This window comes from Gekko japonicus, unplaced genomic scaffold, assembly GCF_001447785.1.
Source record: "Gekko japonicus isolate JY-2015 unplaced genomic scaffold, Gekko_japonicus_V1.1 scaffold40, whole genome shotgun sequence".
NCBI classification, from domain to species: Eukaryota; Metazoa; Chordata; class Lepidosauria; order Squamata; family Gekkonidae; genus Gekko; species Gekko japonicus.
Genome location: NW_015172554.1, coordinates 1,930,254 through 1,949,171, shown reverse-complemented (window position 1 = coordinate 1,949,171; position 18,918 = coordinate 1,930,254). Strand labels below are relative to the sequence as shown.

At 45.9% G+C, this 18,918-nt stretch overlaps 1 protein-coding gene across 3 annotated transcripts in view; it reads left to right on the top strand.

Moving 5' to 3' along the window:
* KCNT1 (potassium channel, sodium activated subfamily T, member 1) overlaps positions 1–18,918 on the top strand; it is a 239,894-nt gene that overhangs the window by 157,696 nt on the left and 63,280 nt on the right. For all 3 annotated transcript variants that reach the window (XM_015421156.1, XM_015421155.1, XM_015421158.1), the window contains exons 6-12: positions 357–416; positions 2,096–2,170; positions 3,398–3,481; positions 5,002–5,096; positions 10,295–10,475; positions 14,886–15,050; positions 16,391–16,527. In XM_015421156.1, the coding sequence (XP_015276642.1) occupies positions 357–416; positions 2,096–2,170; positions 3,398–3,481; positions 5,002–5,096; positions 10,295–10,475; positions 14,886–15,050; positions 16,391–16,527 (797 nt within the window). The remainder of the gene's footprint in view (positions 1–356; positions 417–2,095; positions 2,171–3,397; positions 3,482–5,001; positions 5,097–10,294; positions 10,476–14,885; positions 15,051–16,390; positions 16,528–18,918) is intronic.

Genomic DNA, 18,918 nt, shown 5'->3' with positions numbered 1-18,918 from the left:
ATCAACTAATTTTGTCCTTAGTCCTCAAAACATTTTTTCAACATGTTAAAAAAACTTTAACCTTTTTTTAAAAAGGGAGGTGGGATATGCAAGCAGACCACCGTGAAGAATGGCGAGAGGGGTAAGGCAGATGACTGGAGTCGATCTGAATTCACTGGCCAGTGTGGCTGTAAGATGGACTGCAAAAACCAAAGGAAGCCAGAGGGGACCTGTGAGAGGAGAAGTCAGAGTGGGTGGTGGCTTTGGAGGGTAAATCTTGCAGGCAGGATGCCAAGTTGCCCAATTCCCAGATGAAGCCACTGCAGAAGCTGGCCACCATGACCCAGTTTTCCCCTGTTTCTTTTTTCTCCTTCCAGGTCAGCGTAGCAATCATTAGCTTCCTGGAGACCATGCTCCTAATCTATCTCAGCTATAAGGTAAGACAGCGTAATGTGAAAGTTGGCTGGTAGCTAGTTGACCTTCCAACACAAAAACTGAGGATGTGTTCACATGCATATGTCTGCCACACTCCATGATTCCAGCACTAGTCAGTGAATTAGTGATAAAAGTTAGTGCCACTCGGCCTGGACCCAAAAGATGTTGCTTTTCCCTAGAAGTGGTTCATACTTTCAGCTGCAAGATGCTGAATCCCTATCCAGACATTCCTCCCTATGCATGAGATTGGGAGGGGCCATGATCATGCTCACCCTATGCCCCCCTATGCACCCAACCCCCTTTGGGACCGTGACTCTGTGGTAGAGCACTGAAGCAGGGTTGCCAGGTCCCCTCCTTGCTCCAGTAGGGGGATTTGGGGGGCATTCCGGGGGTGGGCGGGGACACCTCAAGCCCCACCCCCAAGCACAATCACCCACCTGACCACCGCTCTCCCTTCCCTCCTGCCCAATTTAAAGGTCTTCAGCTGCCCGGCAGGGACCACATGGCCTGTCGATCAGCTGGAGGGCTTTTTAAATCTAGCAGGAGGGAGAGAGGGGGTGATTGCGGGTCTTTTTGCGAGCAGAGCATGCAGCCCATGACCGCCCTTCTCCCTCCCTCCTGCTAGATTTAAAGGGTCTTCCAGCTGATTGGCGGGCCATGTAGTCCCTGCGAGGCAGCTGAAGCCCTTTAAATCGGGCAGGTGGGGAGGGAGAGGGGTGGCTGAGCAGGTAGTTGTGCTTGGGGGCGGGGCTTGGGACCAGTGTTCCCTCTAAGCTGTGGAGCCTTGTGAGCAAAAGTTCTATTTTTTGAGCTATTGGCATTAAAGCTGTGAGCAAGTGATTTGGCTGCTGCATAGATTAGTGTGCTCTGGAGCCATCCTTCCTGAGCTAAGGCAAAAACGTGTGAGCCAGAGGATAAAAAACTGTGAGCTAGCTCACACTAACTCAGCTTAGAGGGAACAGGGCTTCTCCCACTGGCCAGCTGGCCCGGGGCTGATTGGAGCCCCCAAAAGTGGGGAGACACCCGCCTGGACCTGGGGGCTGGCAACCCTACGCAGAAGTCTCTGGCTCACTGTCAGGCATGCCTGACTAAAAGATCCCAGGTAGCAGGTCTTGAGGAAGATCTTCCTCAGCCTGAGAGCTTGGAGAAATGCTGCCAGTCAGCACAGACAATACAAAGCTAGAGAAACTTGTGGTCTGACTCAGGCTGGCCTTGTATGGTTGACTGATAGCATACATGTTTGTCATGCAGATTACTCCCAGATTAGAATCTCTGGCTAAAGAACATAAAGAACTACTGTCAGGGAAGTCCTTCTCTGCCTGAGATCCTGGCTAGCCACCGCCAATGAGAGTAGATACTGCTGCACTAGATGGGTCAGTGTTCTGACCTGGGTATACGGGGGCTTCTTATGTTGATATTCTCACAAGCTGTCTGAAATAGGTGCTGTGTGGCCCATGTGAGTAGCTGGGAGGTGTGAGATTAGCACCCCTTTTTCTGAAATGTTATTCTTGTCATTCCCCACCAACATGCATAGACAAGTGAGAGTCATTGGTGGCACAAACACCACCACCACTTCATGTGCACCCCATGTGCATCCGCATAGGGCTCAAGTGAGAAGGCATTAATGAATCATGCATGCACGCAGGAACAAGCCGTAACACGATTCTGTTTCTCCCCCTAGGGAAACATTTGGGAGCAGATCTTCCGGGTTTCCTTTATCCTTGAAATGATCAACACTGTGCCCTTCATTATCACTGTAAGTGTTTGCTGTTGAGATTGCTAAAGAAAACGGTTGTGTTTGTGTAAAGCTGATGGTGGGTGCATTTCATGATGAGATTTTTTTTTTCTGTGCACTGAAAAATATACAGAGTCTTTACAGGGACACCTTTAGTGGCATTTCTCACTAGCAAAAGCCACCATTGGGAGACACAGACAGAATGATGATGGAGCTCACCTAGGCACCGAATGCTGGGAAGTAACAGCAAACATTAAAAAGTCAAAATGCAAGCTCATCTATAAATACTAGCATTTATTATTTACCAAGAGTCTGTGGTTACAGAAAGTATTAGCATATTATCACGCAGAATCAAAAATCATGGGGAAATGGGTGTGGAAGAGCTCATCTACTTATTTAATACATTTTAATCCCCCCCTTCTCCCACGGAACTTGGGGCAGTGTGCCTCATTCTTCCTGCTTCATTTTTATCCTCACAAAAACCCTGTGAGGTAGGTTAGGCAAAAAACCATGGCAAGATGTGTCATTTTACAATATGGGGGGAATGACACTGGCCTACCTTACAGGGCGATTTCAAGAATTATAACAGAGAGAGTGTCATAGGAATAATAATGTCACTTCTTGTTAGCTATAGGTCCTGATCAGAAATCCCTCTTCTGTGAGCATCCTGTTCTGCTGAACTTCGGAGCCATACTTAAAATCTGGAGTTTTCGGTTCCCGACGGGCCAATTGCGGACTTTCTCCATCTGATCATTCCAACGCGCAATCCTCCCGTCGGGATGGTCTGACGTCAGACCATCCCGAACGGGCGCCATTTTTAAAAAATCCCAATTCTGCACATGCGTGGATAAACAAGGATGCGATGTCATGCCTATGCGCATGTGCAAACATTTTTTTAAAAACCCACCACACATGCCTCCTTCAGTGGATGCTGTCTAGACAATGAACAGCCGAGGCGGTGCATGGTAAGATGATTCACTGGGGAGGCTGTCTGGTCGTGCAACGATGGATTAAAAAGATCGGGATCAAATCAGAGCCAGGCTAATGGCGGGATTAGCTGCCTGTCTGAACGCACCCATAGTTAGTTAGTTATACATTGCTGGTGCAAGCCATTCAATGCATGGTTGACCGCTATTTTTTTTTTTTTTTTAGGATTTGGGTAGTAATCTATGCATGTTTTTATTCTTCAGATGAAGCAGAAACATTGCTCTGACTAAGCATGCAGATAACTGGGACTTGTTCTTCTAGATATTTTGGCCTCGTTTGCGGAATTTGTTCATTCCTGTTTTCCTGAACTGCTGGCTGGCGAAGTATGCCTTGGAAAACATGATTGTGAGTAACCAGAAGATTATTCTCCTTTCCTTTCCTTTTATTCCCTTAGAAGCTCATTGATTCACAAATCTTGAGCGGCAGGGGGAAAAAATGTTTTCTTCAGTTTTTGGGTGCCAAGACTAAAAGGACTGAAACAAATTTTGCTGCTGCCAAAGTCATCTTAGGATCATTGTTTCTAAGCAGATAAGATTCCAAAGTATAGGGTAGTGCCTAATCCATAATAAGTGGCTTAATATCGTCATCCTTAATATTTTCCAAAAATGGCATTCAAGCAGAACATGAAACAATATGTCAATCTTTCCCCCAGAAAAAGGCCTATTCAAAACATTTCCTTGTAGAACCATGGAGGGTAAAATATTTAATCTAGCTGATAGAAAAGCTCTACAGTAGTGTGGGATGGTTAAATAATACGTATAAGGAGGTAAAGGCCCCAGGAAAGAAATACCAAAGGACAGAGATGAACAAACTTGGCGAGCTCTGAATAACAAACTTCCATAATCAATTCCGAAGACTATTCTTTTAATCAGAGAAGAAACTTCTGTTTTGCCCAAGTCAGTAGCAGAAGAAGTCGTCATACCGACTAGATGCAGTTTCTCATCGATAGCTTTCATCCAGCCCGATCGGAAAGGGTCCCGTTTCAAGGCAGCTAATAAGCCATCCTCAGCAAAAAAAAAAACCCCAAACCTTTTAATCTCAGATGAAAGGCATAAAGCCATGCTCTTGCTTCCAGAGATATTTGACCAAATTCCACTTATTTTGCAACATTTGAGACAGAACATGGTACATTCAGCAATTTTCTTAAGAATTGAGCAAGCAGTTGATCGATGAGATAGCTTTAATCCAAATATAGCTTTAATCCAAATAGCTGAGCCATAAAGAATAAGGGGAGTCACTTTTGATTTAAATGCTTGCATAGCTCCAGGAATGTACTCCCCCCCCCCCTTACAAAAAACCTAATTATAGCATTAGCACAGGGTTTTGCTTTATTAACCACCGTTCTAAGCTGGGGATTCCAGGATACGTCTGCCAAAACCAGAATCCCGAAATAGGAGAAAGTCTAACTTGCTCAATAGTGAACCCGTTAACTGACCACTGTAGCAGCTCAGTCTCCTATTTTTGTTGAAAACAAAAAGCTTGGATTTCTGATAGTTAATCACCAAGCTTTCTCGCAGGTGAAAATTGGAGTAGATTCTCAAGGTCCTTCATAGACCAACTCTAGTGTGGGACAAAATGAAAGCATCATAAAGATCATTCTCATCATCCACTAGAAAGAGATAGTTTCTTTCTTTGTTCTGTTTGGACAGACTCGAGTGTGGGATTGATGTGGGAAAAGGGGGCAGGAAATGACCGTAAATGGGTGGGTACGGGCAGTTTTGAAGGACACACCAAACTGGGCCTTGGAGCTGGCGTGCCCCCTAATCTGCCATGCTTGTTGCAAATTCTGGATTTGAGGTTTGTGTGAGTGACACTTGCTTTTTAAGACTCTGGTGCAGCTACCAATGGAGTTTCTTTCTTTCTAGAATGACCTTCACCGAGCCATCCAAAGAACACAGTCAGCCATGTTCAATCAGGTGTTGATTTTGATCTGCACCCTGCTATGTCTTGTTTTCACTGGGTAAGCTTGCGTTAGACTGGTATTTATATTTGTTTTATCCACTGATGTTGCATGCATGGATTAAATGGGATAGCCTTCTAGGAGAAAGTAGCCTCCAGCACTTCATATCGGGGCAAGCTCACGAAGAGAGTTGCTCTGTGGATCGTAGGCCATGAGTTCAAATCCAGGCACCACCTTTCAGAGATTTCCTCATGCCTACTTGCTAGCATTCCTATGCCCACCACTGCAAAAGAATGCAGTTTGCAGTAACTAGGCAGATAATAGGCTTCTTTTCTGGAGGAGTACAGCTGCTGATAAAATACCAGCATTAAATATATTTCTTAGTCTATATTCCAGCTAGTCTCCAGCAGTGTTCCCTCTAAGCTGAGTTGGTCTGAGCTAGCTCACAGTTTCTTAGCCTCCGGCTCACAGATTTCTGTCTTAGCTCAGGAAGGACAGCTCCAGAGCAAACTAATTTATGCAGCAGCCAAGTCGCTCGCTCAGAACTTTAATGCCAGCAGCTCACAAAGTAGAATTTTTGCTCACAAGACTCCACAGCTTAGAAGGGAGTATTGGTCTCCAGTGTATAATATGCTGCACTGGAGAGCTGACTTACATGGGCAGGAAAAGTCGATGCTATGGCCATTCTGTACCACTTTGAAATGCAGGTGTTCTTTGTATAGCTCTCCCTTGCAACCAGAACAAAAAAAATACATCCCCATGAATAAAAAAAACTAATGTGTCAAGGAAAAGGTAGGCTACAGAACACTTTTCCTTGATATGCTAGTTTTCTAGGTGCACAGCCGAGTCCTCTCCTGCATTGCAGAGGTAGCCTGGTCCCGGGAAGATTTTATCAAATGCTGTTTCTTAGATGCTCGGATCCATCCACAGTGGCTCACAGGTGCTGCCAAAGAGTTCCAAAGATGCAGATACAGCCTGATTCTAACCAAATTTACTTGCAAGTAAACTCAATGTTTTTAAACAGAGCTTATTTCAAGTCATGGGGGGCCTCTTGGCACTTAAATTATGCTTCGGGCTCAGGATTCATCTGTGAAGAACATATTAAGTGTGAGGATGTCAGCTGGATGTCCAAATTCAATATTAAAACGAACCCATTAGAAAGCAACCAGGCTTGTAGACTGCGTGATGTTTCCCAATAGCTTCCCCGAGAACATACTGAGGTCTAGGGATCTCCTTTGCAGCCTTTGCTGCACCAAGCATGGAACAGATATCTTCTCGCTGCATTGGAGTACCCAAGACAGAGGATTCCCCCTCCCCAGCAGGGGCCTGGGAACCTTAGCCCTTCCTCATGTCTAACATAAACCTTCCTCCCTGTATTTTGATATCACGTTTTTCCCAGCCTCCATCAAACACAGCAGGCAGGTGGGCTCCATCTTCTGCTGACAGTCACCCTGAAAGCTCCATTAGCTCCCGCCTCCTCCAACACTAGACTAAAATGTTAATGTTAATGGCGGTCCTCTTTTTGCATGACGTCCGGGCCTCCAGCTTTGACCCTGGTTCCGTGTAAGTTCCTCCCAGGCCCACTTGAATTCCGTCTCTGCTCTACTCAGGCAATATTTCTATTAGCCGCGATGACTCTGGAAACAGGGCCTCCTCCTGTGACTCATGCAGAAATGAGAAGCTGTGAGCTTCCAGAGCCATTCCTCTTGAATTGCACCCGCTCATTGGGCAGCAGCCTTGGCGGCCTACCTATCAAAAAGCCTACATTCATCTGAAGGTCTTTTAGTAGGATCAAATGTATCAGTAACCTCGTTGACTACAGAGTTGGAAAGGGTCAAAGACTCACTCTGTACAAGCAGGCTTCTGACTATTCACCTATCCCCGTGGATCAGACACTCCTCATGTTCCCCCAAGGCTGTTGTGTATATCCGTTGTATGCCCTCTGAGCTGCAAATGTGTCTAGAACCCTGTATCATCGTCATCATCCCCCCAAACATGCTTATGATTTATTTATTAAATTGGATTTTAACCCCACCCCCACCCCGCAAGGCAGGGCTCAGGACGGTGTACATCAGTAAAAAACAATCATGTATTAATGTAACAGAATACAATGGGCAGCCTGATAAGGTGATGCTAAACTACTGGTTTTGGTACTTCTTTGCGGGGGGTGGGGGGAATGGGAGACAGGAGTGCCTGACAGATGGAAACTGTCGCTGTCCTTGACCAAATGCCTGGTGGAACATCTCTGCCTTTCAGGCCCTGCAGAATTGCATTAGATCCCACGGGGCCCTGATGTTACTGGGCAGAGAGTTCTACTAGATTGAGGAAAACGCCCTGGCCCTGGTCGAGGACAGTCGGATGTCTCTTGGGGTGGGGACCAGCAGTAAGTTATTATTTGCTGAGTGCAACACTCTTCAAGGGTGTATACCAGGAGAGGTGCAGGAAGGAGGCATGGCCAGCATGGATATTTTTATAGAAACCCTATATAAATGTTCACACTGGCCATGTCCCCTATTCATCCCACAGCCAGCACATTCTCTGCATACATAAGCTCCAACCCTCGAGACTGTTTGAAAAGCAATGTTCCAAATGATGGTGATGGAGTCTATGTGTGTCTGTGACTGAAGCAAAGTGCCCATACACAACAAACATGCATAGGGTTGGTGGAGCCATTATGCTCAGTGACAAATGGGGGTCAGGGCTAATTTGCTGAATTGAGCTTCCCCACATATGTCGTGTGTACAGAAGTCATGTTGCCAGATTATCAGACTGGAATCCAGATTGTGGGGGTGGGCCTCCACATTTATGAATGTATTTATCCGGCATATTTGTTGGTCACCTCCATTTTAAAAAAGCTCAGAGTCGTTTATAAGGTTCTGCAATATCAGGTTAAAAAAACATGATTTCAAAAGCTCTAAAACCAGAAGGGTAAAACAAGTGCTGAAAAAATATAGAGCCCACAATCTACAAAACAGAATGCCTGGTCAAGTAAAAAGACCACCATTTAATTTGTTAGGCACACCACTGTGGTGAAGTTTTTCCCATAACCACAGTGCCATCATAGGGGGAGGGGGGAATCATGTTTCTGTTTAGTGCCTCACACATACACACACCTTTCTTTCTCAGCAGCACACAAAATCACCATTTTATTAAAGGGTCTTGAAGGATACAGTTACCATACAGGGCTCTTTTTGTAGAAAACGCCCAGCAGGAACTCATTAGCATAATAGGCCACACCCAACAGCAGGAACTCATTAGCATATTGGGCCACACCCCTGACAGAACAGCTTATTAGCACATTAGGCTGCACCCCCATGTTACCAGGAGTGTGGTTATCCAGCCAGACCCACCTTTTGCTTGTTATTCTGTTTACCTTGTTTGTTGTCAAAACCCAGGGCTTTTTTGTAGCAGGAACTCCTTTGCATGTTAGGCCACACACCCCTAATGTAGCCAATCCTAATGAGTTTCTGCTGTTGGGTGTGGCCTATTATGCTAATGAACTCCTGCTGGACGTGGCCAACTTGGGAGCCAGCCGGAACTCCGTTCCTGTGCGTTCCTGCCCAAAAATAGCCCTGCATTGTATTACATTTGTCTTCTGACCATTCTTCAAGAAGTGCAGAGTGAAGTACATTGCTCTCCCCTCCCATTTTGTTCTCATAACAGCCCTTTGAGATCGGTTAGGCTGACTGGGCCAAGGCTAAGGGCCAAACTTGTGACATTTCAAGTCAGGCCAGGGTTCCCTGACTACAGCACATGGAGACCCACAGTGGGGAAAACAGAACAGCTGCCTCACAGCAATTTTGGCTCAGGAAAACGGCACAGGAGGGACAGATGAAGCTCCTCACCCCAACCTAATTGAGCCGTGCCGTGCTTGGAAGCATTAGTTCCCCGATTTCACATCTCTCTAAAAAGAACACAGTCAGGTTGGGGGAACTCCAAACCGACTTGTGTCAGAGTCAACAAGTTTGGCATTGTTGTTGTTGTTGTTCAGTCGCATAGTCGAGTCTGACTCTTTGCGACCCCATGGACCAGCTCCCGCCAGGCCCTCCTGTCTTCCACCATCCTATGAAGTTGGCTCAATTTCATGTTCATTGCATCGATGACACTGTCCAACCATCTCATCCTTTGCCGTCCCCATCTTCTTTGACCTTCAATCTTTCCCAGCATCAGGGTCTTCTCCAGTGAGTGCTCCCTTCTCATTTGGTGGCCAAAGTATTTGAGCTTCAGTTTCATTATCTGGCCTTCCAGGGAACAGTCAGGGTTGATTTCTTTTAGGATTGACTGATTTGATCTTCTTGCAGTCCAAGGGACTCTCAAGAGTCTTCTCCAGCGCCATAGTTCAAAAGAATCTATTCTTCGGCGCTCGGCCTTCCTTATAGTCCAACTCTCGCAGCCATACATGACTACTGGGAATACCATTGCTTTGACTATGCGGGCTTTTGTTGGCAGGGTGATGTCTCTACTTTTTATCATGCTGTTTAGATTCCCCATCGCTTTCCTCCCAAGGAGCAGGCATCTTTTAATTTCATGGCTGCTGTCACAGTCTGAGGTGATCTGGAATCCCAGGAACGTGAAGCCTGTCACTACTTCCACGACTTCCCCTTCTATTTGCCAAGGAGTGACTTAAGCCCAGATCTTTCTAGTCGAAAATCACTCTTGTTTTCATCAGTTTTGCAAAATGGCCGTGTTCCCATGAGATTCCCCTGTTTACCGTGAAGTAGCAGAGGAAACCCCACCCCCAGCATAGACTATATTCATGCTGTGGTGGTGAAATTGTTTCTGGGCTGTACCACTTCATCTGCAGGTAGGGTCTCCCCTGACCGAATGCTCCTACATATGTGGAAATAGAAAACGTAGTGTGTTAGGTAAGTACTTCTAGGTTTCTCTCTGACATGTTTGTTTTCATATAAATGGAATATTGATCATTACAATTGTCAAGAAGACAGAAACATTTTAGCCGTTTAAATGCAAATCTTCAACATCAAGGAAGTTGGAATTTTGGATTCAGATTCTGAATCTGTGAAGAATTTTGTGTTGGTTGTAGTTATTATAATACCTGCTTGGGTGTTGTTGCTAGCTACTTCAGTATGTATCAACTAGAGCAAAGCAAATAAAGGAAAGGTGGAATTCTTACCAAATTTCACAGCTGACAATGCCCATGTTTTCAGTTTGAGAGTTTACCAGATCTCACATCCATGTTAGTTAAAGGGTCGAATCCATGCCAACATATTTCTTGTTTGTTCCTCCCTTTTGCTCAGGACCTGTGGGATCCAGCACTTGGAAAGGGCTGGTGAAAATCTCTCTCTCTTCAAGTCTTTTTATTTCTGCATTGTCACCTTCTCCACTGTGGGCTACGGTGATGTCACCCCCAAGATCTGGCCCTCTCAGCTGCTGGTTGTGATCATGATCTGTGTAGCCCTGGTTGTGTTACCTCTTCAGGTAAGGCTGAAGCCTTTGTCTGACTGAGCCATGACCAAAGTCCTGTGTAATTTGTTACATTCATGGTACTGGAGCCAATTTGGTGTAGTGGTTAAGTGCGCGGACTCTAATCTGGGAGAACTGGGTTTGATTCCCCACGCCTCCATTTACAGCTTGGGCAAGCCGTAGCTCCAATAAGAGCTGTCCTTGAAAAAGAGCACTTTCTGTCAAGAGCTCTCTCAGCCCCACCTACCTCACAGGGTGTCTGTTGTGCAGAGGGGAAGGGAAAGGAGTTTGTAAGCCGCTCTGAGACTCCGAGTGAAGGGCTGGGTATAAATCCAATCTCTTCTCTTCTTCTTCTCTACTTGGAAGTATGTTGGTACTCCCACCTTGCAGAAGAGTACACTGTATGGGATCCTCTCAATACACTCAGTCACCATTCTGTGCCAACCAGGCAATACATGTATTTTCCATCTTCAGCATGTGTGATCAGAAAACCAGGTTTGCTACCAGTATGAATTTGAGCATATGGAAATTAGCGGGGCTCTTTTTGTAGCAGGAACTCCTTTGCATATTAGGCAACATACCCCTAATGTAGCCAATCCTCCAAGTGCTTACAGAGCTCTTCTTACTGTAAGCTCTTGGAGGATTGGCTACATTAGGGGTGTGTCGCCTAATATGCAAAAGTATGAGCATCACCCTATTCACACAAAATGGCAACTGGGTGAATCAGGAGGATTACACGGGTAGTGTGATCTTCCAGTATGTGAGGTTCGAGCAACACAAACATAATAACTAAAAAGGGCTCAAGACATATTGGCAGAATTAATGGCAACCAGTATTCCTCCAGTGAACCAAAACATTTTACGCAACACAACTTGAATGGCAAGGGACCTGAGCTAAGTTGTGGCTCATTTCTCTTGCACAGGTGCTGAACACTGCATGGTAAAGGATCCGTAATTTTACAGATTCCTGTGTTCCATAATGTTCTGCTTTGATCTAGTGTTCCACTATTGAGGATGTCTTTGAAAACCCAAAAAGAGAAAGAATTTGGCTTTTCCCGTGGTCTTGAAGCCCTCTCTGTCCACAATACTTGACCCATGATGAATGTAAAAACCAAGAAGACCAGGGCAAATGATATTTCTATTAACTCACATCTCATTCTTAAAAACAGCAATAATAATTTTGGATACTGCACTGAATATTATGCTCTTTTTTGTATATTCTAAACTGGAAGTCTCTTGTAAGATCTTGTAAAGTTTACAGAATCTTAAATCTCAACTATCTCCTGCCCCAGATTCAGGCTTTTGTCTTAAAATTGATTTTCAAAGTAGCTGAGACTGAGCCCCACCAAGCTAGCACCACTGCAAGAGCTGAGCTAAGGCAAGCATTTTGCAAGACCAGATTAATTCCTTTGGAAGGAAGCAGAAGTGGATGGCAAAGTGTTTTTGTTTCAATTTGTCAAGTCCCCTGCTTGTTCAGCCTTTTAATTGCCAGTAACATGGCATATGGTGTGATACTCAGCAGAATAATGACCCTGAGACCAAAGTTGAAAGAAGCCGAGACCACAGTCATAAACAACTCAAAGTGAATAAGTTGCAAGCTTCACGGTTACGGATTATGAACTGCCTGGTTGCACGATATCCTTGGCTGCTCAGTTGACTCTTGGAGTTCTCAGGCGAGAGTTCTCAGACCTGTCAGTTAGGGAAGTGCCAGTTTTCCCACTTGGCTGAGAGGCTGTCTGCAGAATTGTTGAACTGTGTCTGATGCCCTGAGCTAGCAATTGTCCGCTTCCATTCTCCCTCCCAATTCTCTGTGGAGCTGTCTTGGCCAGTGCTCTCCAGTGGTTTCAGTTCTAAAAGAAACAAGAAGGTTGTTTGTGTCTGTGTGCGTGTGCGTGTGTTGGACCTGGAAGCCATGCTATCTGGTCAGGAAATCTTTGCATGCTCTTTTTAATAGCTCTTTTTAATACTAAATCTGTCGAGATGGGTTGTGGTTACTCAGTGCTGAGAACAAGCAGTCCGCACAAGCTCAGAAAACAGGTCCCAAGCTTAATTTCTGGTGTACCCGGCACAAATTCAACCTGTACAGTATCCTTTTGCCATCATTTGGATTCTGTTCGGGTGAAGGAAGTGTATATATCCCACTCCATCCTAAGAACTCAGGCTGACTTACATGGTCTTCCCACCCTTTAGTCACACAATCATTTGAAGCAGATTAGGCTGAAAGAATGAGAGATTGCATCACGCAGCGAGTTTCATGACTGAGTGGAGACTTGAACCCCAGTCTCTTCAACCAAGTCTCTCACATACTTGCAAATCCTGTTAAACATCTAGAAGCACAGGGGTGACATGGTATTTCTAATACCATCTGAATCTGAACCCCCATGTAGGAATATTATAAAAGAATCAGCAATAAATTTGCCATACTTTGGATTTTAACAGAATCTGTAGTTCCAGGTTTTTAATAGGATCTCAGTAAACTTCTGTTTGAGCATTCAAAATGATGTTGAAATGTTCAAACTAATAAATTGTAACACTTTGGCTGTGGTCACACACACTAAATAATCCACTTTCAATCCACTTTCAATGCACTTTCCAACTGGATCTTGCCAGTTCATTGCCAGAGCCAGCTTGGTGTAGTGGTTAAGTGCACAGACTCTAATCTGGGAGAACTGGGCTTGCTTCCCCACTCCTCCACTTGCACCTGCTGGATGACCTTGTGCAAGCCATAGTTCTGGCACAGCTGTCCTTGAAAAAGAGCAGTTTCTGTCAAGAGCTCTCTCAGCCCCACCTACCTCACAGGGTCTCTGTTGTGGGGAGGGGAAGGGAAAGGAGTTTGTAAGCCGCTCTGAGACTCATTTGGGTAGTGAAGGGCAGGGTATAAATCCAATATCTTCTCCTCCTCCTCTTCTTCTTCCACTTGCAGCTGCTGCATGACCTTGGGCAAGTCATACTTCTGTCAGAGCTGTCCTTAAAAGAGCAGTTCTCGAAAGAGCTCTCTCAGCCCCACCTACCTCACAGGGTGTCTCTTGTGGGGAGGGGGAGGGGAGACTGTAAGCCACTCTGAGACTCCTTCGGGTAGTGAAGGGCAGGGTATAAATCCAATCTCTTCCCTCTCTTTACAGTAAAATCCAGTTGCGAAGTGTGTGTGACTGCAGCCTTTAATAGTAAAGCTATTGCTATTTTCTTTCCAAAATGTTCCAGGTAATTCATATTATCTCGGCGGGGGTGGGGGGGCAACAAAAATCCACTGGTCATCTTCAAGATTAATACAATTATTGCGGCCCAAGCTTTCATGGGGTGAAATAAAACCACTCGGCCAGATGCATTAGATGGTTATGTAAGTGGCTGATATACTTGGGCCCCGGTCACACGGGCAGGAAACTGCAGAGGAGAAGCGTGGCTGTTTGCCCTGGGGCAAACTACTGCGCAGTTACGTGATCAGACCTCCTGTGGAGGTCCTGTGGAGGTACTGTGGAGGTTCCATGGCAAGGGAGAGGTGCCGATCACAGGACAAGCCGGCGCACAACGAAGAAGCGTGCGCCGCGGCAAACTGTTTTTTATTTTTGTGTACATGACAAATGCGCATGCTCCGTTGGGTGCGCATGCGCATCCACAGAGACTTGGACAAAAAAAAAAACACCTTATTTGCAAGGGGACATGGGCGGGTGCCGGATGCCACCGGAAACGCGATCAGACGCCCGCCCTTGCCCCGCAGTTTCCGGAAACTAGTACCTCCAAGGTACTAGTTTTTTGCCACGCAGTTTCGGCTGGAAGCCTCGGTTGAGCCACGGGAGTGCTACGCTTCCCAGATGTGCTGGTGAGATCGCGCCCGGAAACTCCGTTTGTTTTCCGTCTCACTTGTGTGGTTTCTGTTACGTGTGACCGCAGCCTTGGTTTGAGTTCAGAGAGGGAAAACTGTCTCATTTTTACTATTTTAAAAACGATTCTCAGTAATACTTGAAGCACCTCTGTGAAGAGGCCAATATCTTTTGTTATAATTTTTTAAATAACTTATTTCAACAAGCAATACAACCCTTTTTGGTAGGCCAGTGTTATCGTCCTTCCATTACAGATAAAGGCTGAGACTTGAGAGATGATGGGCTTGCCTAAGGCCTCCTAATAACTTTGTGGATGAGCTGAGAAGCTGGAACTAGAGACCGTCGTGGCTCACATTCTTTAAAAAACAAACACATTCATCCAAATCAAAATATTCTCAGAAAGGCACATGATGGAGTGACCTTGTTGAAGTTAAGCAGATGTAAGTCTGGCCAGGGTCTGGATGACGAGTTGTATGTCAGCTGGAGCTCTACGGTGGAGAAGGAATGTATATATCACATGAATGAAATGGCTTGGAAGGACTCTGAATTGCCAAAGCCAACTTTTTTCCAACCTAGGTAAAAAAACCAACCTTTTCCTTTGCCTGCAGTTTGAGGAACTTGTGTACTTGTGGATGGAGCGGCAAAAGTCGGGTGGGAACTACAGCCGCCACCGAGCGCAAACAGAAAAACACGTTGTCCTGTGCGTCAGCTCCCTGAAGATTGACCTGCTCATGGATTTCCTCAATGAATTTTATGCTCATCCTAGATTGCAGGTAATGGCTGGCTGGGTTTATAGAATGAGAAATGAATGGTGGGGCGCGATCACATGCACAATTAGCCGTGCCATAGGCACGAATGCCCGGTGGATTTAAAGGGTGCAATCAGACATGAACATCTGGGAAGTGCCCCGCCTCTGTCGGCAACCCATTTTGCTCCACCGCAGAAGTGGAGTAAAAAGACACCAGGGAAAGTCCGGTAGCAAATGGGTTGCTACAGGCCACTGATGGACTTTCCCCTGTCTGATCACTCCAGCACGCCCCCCATGGTGTTGGGATGGTCTGATCAGGCCACCCTGACTCTGTGCCGTTGTTTCTCCCCCCCCTCTCAGTATGCACATCATTGCACACTCCATAGGGAGCCCTCAGTGTGGAGATGTGATTCATTGTTTCCCCGTTTAAGCGCATCAGGAACAAACAGCAAAAGAAAACACTGACTCACCCACGGTTGCGTCTGATCACGCAGTGGCGGGCTGCCCCCTCAGCTTCAAAGGACTGTGTGATCGCACAACTGCAGGTCAAATTCCTCCGGAGGAAATAGCCTCGCTCCCCCCCACATGTTATCTCATGCATGTGACTGCCACCGTGGTTATGTTTCTCAGAAGAGATACTCAGAAACCTGCCTGAAAAAAATGCAGCCTGGGGCTAAGATGAGATATGAGGAGGAGATCCATGATTGGAATGATTTCAGTTTTTTTCACTGTGATATTGGGTACATTGTTCCTACATTGCATTAAAATAGATCAAAATACAATGAACTTTCCCCCCCTTACTTCATAAACCAGAGACCCAGTGTGGTGTAGTGGTTAAGAGCGGTGGACTCCCATCTGGAGAACCAGGTTCGATTTCCCACTCCTCCCCACAAAGCCTGCTGGGTGACCTTGGGTCTGTCACAGTTCTCTCAGAGCTCTCTCAGCCCCACCTACCTCACCAGGTGCCTGTTGTGGAGAGAGGAAGGGAAAGGAGATTGTAAGCCACTCTGAGACTCCTTTGGGTAGTGAAAGGTGGGGTATAAGAACCAACTCTTCTTCTTCTCTTCTAAACACTTTTTGGAGTGTATTTTTTTTAAAACCAGGAAATTCATGTCTTCAAATAAGCATGTTTTTTAACATTATAACGTAAGACATTATTTAGCTTTATCAGGTTAAAAGCAGGGGTCCGTTTTTAAAAAAGAATCTGAATTTTAAAATCTAAATTTGGAAAATAATCCAACTTTCATCTCTTCCTTCTTCATTGAAAAAAAAATATAAAACATAATGCTGAAATCACACTAGCGAGATGCATGTAAATAAATACAAATGATGGTTTGTTATCTCATGTCAGGGTTTCTCTTGCAGGACTACTACGTTGTGATCCTTTGTCCGACAGAGATGGATATCCAGGTGCGGCGGGTCCTCCAGATCCCACTGTGGTCACAGCGGGTGATCTATCTCCAAGGATCAGCCCTGAAAGACCAGGATCTCATGAGAGCAAAGTAAGCGGGGAAAGGGAACCAAACTCATCAGGAACAACCTAAAATTGTCCCATAAATTTCCATAGCATGTATATTCTATGCACCTACTGGTTACCCCTGGCCCAAAGGACTTCCACTGGGCCTCAACCAGCTATGGAAATGTATGGGATAATTTTATCTGGCTCTGGCCTGGTAGAATCAGCTCCCACTTGAGATCAGGGCCTTTTATCATTCTGCAAGTCCTGTAAAATGAAGCTGTTCCACCAGGCCTTTGGGTGAGGTGGCGGGCATCCATCTCAGTTTGTTGCGTGGAGCGTGAGTGTAGGGTCCCAAGCCCTGCCTTTGGGCTAGTCAGCACCCTTACGGACTTTCCCCCCTCCCAGCCTTACCAGCTCTTTGCTGCAGTTCTTGCTGCTCTGTCCCTTATAGTAACCACACTGCACAGTCCAGTGGTACACTATGTACAAGGGTTTTATTCACAGAATATACAATCAAACTGCTTCGCCAGACACGCTGTTTCTCCGAAGAGAAGGTTCATGGCTTCTGTACAAGACTTATATACATCAGTCCACCAATCAGCTGCAAGCTGAGTCATGGTGACTGCACACTGTTCAGTGCCAGCTATAACCGGTCAGAACCAGGCTTATCTCACCACCTGCTGACAGGTAGCTGTCAGTTTACTGTCAGGTAGGTCATACTGATCTTCCTACTGGAGATTAATATTACAACACAGTTGGCCTCCCTGCTCTAATTCCCAATCTACTGAAGTACCCATTGATTCCACCTACGTTGGCCCTAACAGGTTTTTTATGTAATTGCTGCTACCTCTTGAATTTTACTGTTTTAATTATTTTAATGTAATGTGGAAGGTTAGTAGTTCAGCAGTTTGAGACCCGGGTGCCGCAAGATGGAGTGAGCTCCTGTCTCTAGTTCCAGCTTCTGCCAATCTAGCAGTACGAAAGCAAGAAATTGCAAGTAGATAAATAGGTACCACTTCGGTGGGAAGGTAACAGCGTTCCGTGCACCTTGGTGTTTAGTCATGCCGGCCACATGACCACGGAAACGTCTTCAGACAGCGCTGGCTCTTTGGCTTTGAAACGGAGATGAGCACCGCAACCCTAGAGTCGGATTCGACTGGCTTTTGAGCAAGGGAACCTTTACCTTTACCTTTAATGTAATTTTATTGAAACAAGTCTTCAACTCTTTTTTGTTGTGATCCACCCTGAGCCCGCTTTGGGGAGGGCGGAATAAAAATCTGAAAAATAAAATAAAACACATGTTTTCTTTCCTGTTTGAGGGGGGATCTTGCTGGGGGGGGCAACTGGTATAACCTGAGACTGAGCTATAAGCCAAGAAACCTTTGATATGAATCTCACCCCTCCCAAGAAAGAAACCAGAACCTTTGAACAGTGAGTGTTGACTTGGCAGCGTATCGGGGTAGGATAGAGTGTGGCTCAGTGGAAGATCCTCTGCTTTGCATGCAGAAGGTACCGGGTTCAATCCCCAGCATCTCCAGTTACAAGAACGAGGCAATAGGTGAGGTGAAAGACCTCAGCCTGAGACCGTGGAGAGCTGCTGCCAGTCTGAGTAGACAACACTGACTGTGACGGACCAATGGTCTGATTCAGTGTAAGGCTGCTTCATGTGTGAGAATGCCTCATGTCTGAGGGGAAACCTGGGTTCAAATCCACTTTCACCCCTAAAACTCCCTGGTTGATCAATCATTCTTTCAGTCAGTCTCACACTCCTCGCGATGTTGTCGTAAGGACGGAGAGTCACTCGTGCCCCTTCAGCTCCTGGGAGGAAGGGTCAGATAAAAATTAAATAAATAAACTCACAAAGTGGCCTTAGGCAAGTCAGACTCAGCCCATCCCCATCTGCGTTATGGAGATGATGATGCTGACATACCTGTTGGATCCCCAAGCATCGAGAATAAATCCACGTTTTGAAGAAAAGCAAAATTTATTTCAAAGCTTTGGAAAGACACTCAAACACGTTCTTTGTTAGAACTGACTACAGACGGTTAGGGCAAACAAGATAAAGGGATTTGAACCAGGTACAGGACCAATGGGGCACTTTCCCGCTGGCGGGTGAAAGGAAACGGTTGCGCGCTCATTCCCTGAGAACCAAGCTATCTCCAGACATAATACAGGTGCAGTTCCCAGGCTCTAAAAGCAACAAGCTGGCAGTAAAGCATACTCCCCCAATACATCCTCCAGTTGTTTGGCTTAGGCATTACAGCAGAGTAAAATACAGGCGTACAGGCAGGGGGGGGGGTTAGCAACTGTACAGAGATACAACTAACACAGAACACCATGGCAGCTTGCTGACATACTGCCCCCTCAAAAATACACATTAACCACCCTCTCCCGGGCAGGGCGGGAGAACTCCCGGTTTGGGCGGGAGACCTCC